Here is a 7,729-nt window from a genome sequence, read left to right on the forward strand (position 1 = left end):
TCTCTTTTTTCGATTTTCACACTTTTCAATTTTTTGAATACAACATTCCTTTTTCGATATTCATTTACTCAATATGAGTTCATTAAATATTAAATCTCAAACTTTGAAATTCAATTTTTTATCATTTAAATTGAAAAATTATAAAATTTAATTGAAACGGGATCCGAGCAATGCACAAGATCAAACTGGTGGAAATAATATGGTGAAATGTTCCACCCACGTTTAATTTGTTATAAAACACAATTAAATACATCAAACATGAAGATTTTGGCATGAAGTTAAAATAAAAAAAAAAGAATTCTACGTTTTTAAAATACATTACAAATTTTCGTTAAAAATCCTAAATGTAATTTTCACAATTTACGATTACAAATAAGAATTGAGAATCTCCTACCACTCTCTGAGCGTTATAATTAAAGAATGTGCATAAAAATCGAGGTGATCAACGTGGAAATCAAGATAGATATGATGTGGAGACGACTGATTTTTGAATTGAACTTGGTGGTTTTGAAGATATCGACGACGCCGATATTTTTCCTTTCTATGATGAAGGGCAGTTTGGATTCTAAATGGATAAAATCAGAGGTTGTAGGGTTGAAACCCCTATATATGGTATTGGTTGATTTTTGATGAAATATAGAGAAAGGGAAGAAAAAAGGGAAAAAAAAATGGATGGGATTTGTAGAGTTCGACGTCACAAATGTTTTTCCTTCTTCGTCGAACGTCGATTGAAACCCGTTCGTGATGAATCTATGGATCAAGTTGGTTCCAAAACCAATATTTAAAAAAAATGTCTCTGGCTAGTTTTTGACGGGTTTAAGAGATAATTAATAGTAAAAAAAATTAGAAATTCGTTTATATATAAAATATCGGAATACAATTGTCCTTTTTGAAGTTGTTTTGTTTGACGATAATTTGATTTTTCGGACTCCAAAATTGACGAGTGAATACTACTTTTTCTATAATTTTTCATTGCGGATGGCAAAATCAAATTTTACAAATTTTTTCTCTAACAAGAATTCATTTTTTCAGCCTGGTCTGACCCGAAAATCGAAGATATTTTCGTTTTTGATAATAATTCGACTTTTCGAGCTTCGAAAGTGACAAGTAAATACTCCATTTTCAATAATTTTTTGTTGTAGATCCGATGGTGTCATTGGATTCTACAAATTCTTATTCAAGAAAAAAATTATTTTTTAGCCTAGTTCGAGTTAAAAATCGAGGATTTTGTAACTTTTTCGTTTGGACTCGTATTTGAGCGTATTTATAGGCTAAAATATGTTTTATCGATCATTTTGAATCCAATGGTGAGGTCATATTTCATTAAAAATGACTAAATTTTTTTTCAAGTTTTACTTTAAGTCCCACTTTTAGAATTTTCTCAAAATTCCACTATTATTTGTTCTTAAGATACGAATAAAAAATTCGAGGTATTATATTCTCCCCTCCTTAATAAAAATTTCATCCTCCAAATTTCAATGTCATATCATATTCTTCAAATAGTCCTTATTCTTGATATTGATATTGAATTCAACATATCTACCTTTGGTACCATATTCTACTTATCGTGATATTTCTTCAATTTTTGTCATAAACCTTATGCTTTAAAATCTTATTAAAGAGGATAAATTCTACATCTCAACTTTCTACCAATCATAGTTTCTCAATGCTACATATAAGATCTCTTCATACCAACTCATAAATTATAATATACATACTACAACCAATTAACTGTAATGCAATGCACTTTTTATTACTAATATTATACAATAACACTATATTAAGTACTTTATTACTTCCACATCACTTATAAATGCACTACAACTGTCTTTGGTTGTTTCCATGACAACACAACTTCAACTTTGGAAGTGTCTACTATCATCCCTTCACTTGACATTATGTGCTCTAAGAATTTTACCTTACGAAATTAGAATTCATACTTACTGAACTTGGCATATATCTTATGTTCTTGTAAAATCTGTGTGATTCTGAGGTATTTTTTGTGATCCTCCCTCGACATAGATTATATCAGGATATCATCAATAAATGCCATTATTTCATAGATGACATTCTGTCGAGGTGCTCCCAAATTTTTAGTGCATAAGATCCATAAATGCTGTCGGTGCATTCATTAAACCGAAAGGAATCACCAGATACTCAAAGTGTCCTAACCTGGTCCAAAATGCAGTCTTCAGAATATTCGTTTACCGATTCTCAATTGGTGGTACCTAGATCACAAATCGATCTTAAAAAAATACTAGGCACTCTAAAATTTGTCAAAAGACCATCAATGCGCGGAAGGGGGTATTTATTCTTGATGGTCACTTGATTCAGTTTTCGGTAATCAATGCACAATCGGAGTGACCCATCTTTCTTCTTGGTGAACCGAACCTGTACTCCCCAAGGTGAGGAACTCAGTCGGATAAAATCTAAACTCGTAAACTCATCACTTTGCGTTTTCAACCCTTAGGTTTCTATTAGGGCCATTTGGTATGGTGTAACATAAATAGATCCCATGCTTGGCACCAAATCAATTGAGAATTCTATCTCGCGACACGGCGGCAAACCCAATAATTCTTCTGGAAAAACATCATCAAATTATCTAACTATCTCTACCATATCCAATGATGTCTCTATCGTTGACACTCTCAGATGTTTCAACTATTTGTACAGTGAACTGTTTCTTTTGTATCTTGAGCCATGAACTTTAACCCTCGGGTACTGGTCTGTTATTACAAAAGATTTCGCAAAGCAATCGACATGGGCATGGTTCTATATTAACCCCAAGATAACGTCGATATCGCAATAGTCTAGTAACATGAGGCCAATAATCATTTCCTGGTCCTTTAGTCCTTTATTCTAATTATACAATCTTGACATAATTTCTAGGCTATCTATCGGTTTCCCAACAGTGTAGATAATTTCATTACTCTGCCCGTGTTAAAAATTTCTAGTTCTAGTAAATGTGCAATCTTAACAGAAATGTATGACTTGGAAGAATCAGTATCGAATAAAACTTGAGTGTTAACATTATAAATAGAAACTGTACCTTCCAAAATTTCATCGGGAATAGGTACCTCCTCTTGGGTTAGATGATATGCCCTGTTCTAGGGTTTAGGAATAACCCTTATCTTCGATTGTGATAAAGGGCAATCCCTCATGAAATGTACCTCCTGACCACACGTTGAACACTTTGACGATCTCGCCTTCATAGGTCTCTAAGAAGCGGGCGGTTGGTAAGCTGGAGCTTGCGATATCTGAATTTTATCTTGTTGGTTCTCTTGGCACTGATGGCATTGTTGGAGTCTTAATTTCTCCATAATTCGAGGGTAGAGGATCTTTGTACAGTGGATAAACTAATCTAGAGGCAATCGGCTTCAAATACATCGGCCTCTTTGCCAGATTTGATATAGGAGGAAGAGATGTCTGGGGTTGATTGGTCTGCCCCCTAGCTGTTTGCAATTCCATTTTGTCTTGCTTTTGACCCATAGTTTTGTCTGTTTGGGGTGGTATGAGTACGTTACCAACTTTATTAAAAACCTTGTGGCCTTATTATTCCTTGAATTGGCTTGTTTGACATCATTCTGAGCCACGTATCTTTAATCGTTGATGTCAATCCGAACATTGCTTTCTTATATGTCACAATTCACCACATTCATAATATGCCACAACTTTTTCTTTCGATTGATTTAATAATATATTATGTTGTTTCTTGTAAAACTCTTCTATCTTTTGAGCTGGTATTTCTATAATCTCGCTTCTTATGTATGGTTGTTTTCCTTGTGACTTTTCTAATTTTGAAATTATTTTTTTCTTATTGGATGGTGATTATACTATTCTTATTTGATTTCGTAGTCCTCTACGTAGTTAGATATTTATTCTTTGAGTTTTTTGGGATTTATCTCTAAAATGATGGTCGAGCATTTCTTTTATCTTCTCTAACTTGGTCTGAGACTCGATTATAATGATGGCCAATACAAACGTCCATTTAGCATCATTCAACACCCTAGCCATATTGAAAAAAACACTATAAATAGAGATCTCTATGGACATTGTTTTTGGCCAACACTCATAATGCCCCTTTCTTTCTCTTGCCAATAGTGGAAAAAAATCAAACTTTCTTATTTGATCACCTTGTGACATTCAAAAACATGATCCGATGCAATGGAGTTGTAGAATACAAAATTATATGAACGTTAAAATAAAATAAAAAATTATTTTTCATTGTTGAATTTTATTTTTAAATTTGGATGCTCAGAAGCCATCCATTTTCAACACCTTAGATCAAGTTCAAAAAATAATATTTTTTAATTTTTCATTTTAAAATATGAATATTTTCATGAAATCTAAAAGGTTGTGTTTGATTGTCAATGTGATAATCAATGTAGGGCGAACAATCCTTTTTAAGATTTAAAATCTAAAAAAAATATTAAAATAAATGTGGGCTGCCAAGAGAAAAAACTCTCTATTGTTGATGTCATTACGCCACATGTCACACGTTTGTTGGGCTGTGAGCCAACCTCATAGGGCGTGCGTCATTTAAAAAAAATTAGGAAAATTTTATTTTATTTTATTTTTAAAAATTTCGGAAAATTCAACACTTTAAATGCCAATATATATATATAGCCCCATGTTTACAAGTTGAAAAATTTTAAACCGTCCAATTTTTGTAAATCAATTTTGATGGGGTTAGAAGTTTTGGAATGAGATGATTTTTTGCAAGGATAATCCCCTCATCACAGAGATCATTCTCACAAAAAATCAGCCCATTCCAAATATTTTTGCTCATATAAAACAAACACTGTATCGCAATGTGAGTCGTAATGGGGGTTGTAGGAACACCACCCATATATATATATATATATGGGTCCCGTTCAGCACCAAACATTTTGGTCAACATTTTAGCCAACCATTTTTGTCCTACATGGGTTAGAAGTTTTGGATAGGCTGATTTTTGGTGAGGATGATCTCTACGGTGAGGAGATCATTCTCACCAAAAATCAGCCCATTCCAAAACTTCTAGCCCCATGTTTACAAGTTGAAAAATCATGGACCGTCCATTTTTTGTAAATCATTTTTGATGGGGTTAGAAGTTTTGGAATGGGCTGATTTTTGGTGATGCTGATCTCCTCACTGTAGAGATCATCCTCACCAAAAATCAGCTCATTCCAAAACTTCTAACCCATGTTTTGAAAAATGTTTTGCCTAAATGTTTGGTGCTGAACATTTCCCTATATATATATAGGGGGGCGTTCAATGGCCAACTTTTTGGCAAAACATTTTTCAAAACATGAGTTAGAGGTTTTGGAATGGGCTGATTTTTGGTGAGGATAATCTCTATAGTGAGGAGATCATCCTCACCAAAAATCAGTCCATTCCAAAACCTCTAACCCATGTTTTGAAAAATGTTTTGCCAAAAAGTTTGCTAAAAAGTTTGCCCTTGAACGCTACCCATATACATATATATATATGGGAAATGTTCAGCACCCTAAGTTTTACCACACACTTTAACAAACGTTTTTTGTCCTACATGGGTTAGAAGTTTTGGAATGAGCTGATTTTTGGTGAGGATGATCTCTATGATTAGAAGATCATCCTCCCAAAAATCAGCCCATTCCGAAATGTTTAGCCCCATGTTTACTCGTTGAAAAATCGTGGACCGTCCATTTTTTGTAAATCAATTTTGATGGGGTTAGAAGTTTTGGAATGAGCTGATTTTTGGTGAGGATGATCTCCTCACCATAGAGATCATCCTCACCAAAAATCAGCTCATTCCGAAACTTCTAACCCATGTAAGACAAAACGCGTTTGTTAGTGTGTGGTAAAACTAAGGGTGCCGAACGGGACCATTATATATATATATATATATATATATTATTTTTATTTTTTTTTAAACCCGCACTTGAAGTGTCAATCTGGTTCTTTTTAATTATTAAAAAAAAATATATTATTTTCGCATTTTTTATTAGGAAAAATTACCTAATACAGTCAAAGGTTATAGCTGTTTTGTTGGTGCCAGCATCCTAACAACTCAATTAGTAAAATCTTTCTTTTCTAATGCCCCCACACACCCTTACCATATTCAAATAGTGATTTAGAATCTTTGATCTCCACGATTGGAATAAAGTTCAATCTCAACGATTTAAATTGTCTGATATTGACAATTTGATCTGATCAATTAAAAATGGAGGTCAACCGTTGTTAAGAAATTAAAAATTTACTAAATGGGTGGATCAAGGGAATCGTTGAAAGAAAGAGATGAGCATTTAAAAAAAAAATTATTTGTATTGAAAGAGAAAAATCAAAACTCCCAAATTAACATTTATTTAGATTAAAAAAAAATAAAATACAATATATATATTTTGAATACGATGTCCTCCAAGATCAAGATCAAGATGAAGATCGAGGCGAAACGAAAATCAAAATCACAGTAAAAGAATGAATCTCACGAAAGTCAGAGCTAAAAGCCCCATTTGAAGAATGTGAGCAGCACCGCTTCTGAAACCCCGATTATAAAATGTTTCTTGTTGAGTATTAGGAACCGTTGATGATGGAGGTGAATCTGACGGTGGAGGCTGAATGTAGGGAGGCGGAGGAGGCTGGTTGAGGCTAGGAGGCAGGCCCTGCCCATGATTGACCAAGATCTTGAAGGCCATCCCTTGTTCGCACTGCACTCCATCGTCTCCATCAGAGAAAAAATAGTTGGGTCCTTGCTTGGTCAACGGTACGGTCAGAGTCAAAGCCAAAGCCTGGCCGATCTGATTCCCTCCACTGTAAACAAAGGTATCGGTATCTGATGTATCGTCTGCGTTACAGATTTGGTATGCCGTCTCGTTGTATGTCAGGATAACCGTCTGATTTGTATTTGTGTTGAAAACTAGATTTGAACATCCACCAACAGTGAACAATCAGTAAGTAAGAAATGGATGTGAGAGTGAGAGTGAAAGTGAGAGAATAAATTGCTTACTGAGAAAGTCGCCTAAGTTGAAGGTCTGAGTTGATGCCCATTTAGAGAAATCAGAGGAGGAGGTGTTGGTAGTGAGATTGAAGAACCATCCAGATGAATCACCAACAGTGTGGTTTGTGTATGCTGATGCAACCATAGATAGGATCAATATCTGAGCTACAATTATTGCTAGCTTTCCCATTAATATCGCTGCTACCATGGTTGAAGCGTTTACCCAAGACAACAAAAGGAATTCTTCTTTTTTCTTTTTTCTTTTTTCTTTTCTTTCGGTTTCTTTCGGAGGAGGAGAAGGAGGAGAGTAAAGTAATCTTCTTCTTAAAGGATAATTGGGGAGTGCCGGTGGAGTTTGGGACCACTTTCTAATGGGTCCCACAATAGCATAATTCCAGGGTTTTAAAACTATTCAGACGACTTGCCCCAATAGAGTTGAACATTGAGCTATCGAAAATCGGACATAACTCCGCTTTAACGTGTTGGGAGTTAAAAAAAAAAAAAAAAAAAAATGGGAGACCGTAAGCAACTCTTTGGTGATTTACATACGAATTGATGTGGTATTAGCAAAAGGTTGTGTGGCAATAGTAACTCTAAGAAAATTTTAGAGGAGACGAAGGGGTGACAGAATGATGTGGTGTCATGCATATTATCGTAGATACTTTTTCATAAAATACGAGTAAAAAGCATCTATGATTATGCATGCCTTCGCATCATTTGTGTCTCCATGTCATTCCAGCATTTTCCAAAAAATTATCTATACGAGAAAAA

At 34.3% G+C, this 7,729-nt stretch overlaps 1 protein-coding gene across 1 annotated transcript; it reads right to left on the bottom strand.

Annotated features, from left to right (window-relative positions):
- Nucleotides 1-6,298: 6,298 nt before the first annotated feature.
- LOC147380651 (early nodulin-like protein 18) lies at nucleotides 6,299-7,251 on the bottom strand. The gene is made up of 2 exons (XM_086431405.1): nucleotides 6,968-7,251; nucleotides 6,299-6,877 (listed from the first exon to the last, which is right to left on the bottom strand). Exons 1-2 carry the CDS (start codon nucleotides 7,164-7,166, stop codon nucleotides 6,426-6,428), a joined length of 651 nt encoding a protein of 216 aa, XP_086287531.1. The 5' UTR covers nucleotides 7,167-7,251; the 3' UTR covers nucleotides 6,299-6,425.
- Nucleotides 7,252-7,729: the final 478 nt, after the last annotated feature.

Source organism: Akebia trifoliata, unplaced genomic scaffold (genome assembly GCF_017979445.1).
Source record: "Akebia trifoliata isolate Shusen 1 unplaced genomic scaffold, ASM1797944v1 Contig01156, whole genome shotgun sequence".
NCBI classification, from domain to species: domain Eukaryota; kingdom Viridiplantae; phylum Streptophyta; class Magnoliopsida; order Ranunculales; family Lardizabalaceae; genus Akebia; species Akebia trifoliata.

Coding starts and splice junctions, on each gene's coding strand:
- LOC147380651 (XM_086431405.1), bottom strand. CDS start 7,166: ATGGTAGCAGCGATATTAATGGGAAAGCTAGCAATAATTGTAGCTCAG. Junction 6,878..6,967: donor CAACTTAGGCGACTTTCTCA/GTAAGCAATTTA, acceptor GTTCAAATCTAG/TTTTCAACACAAATACAAAT.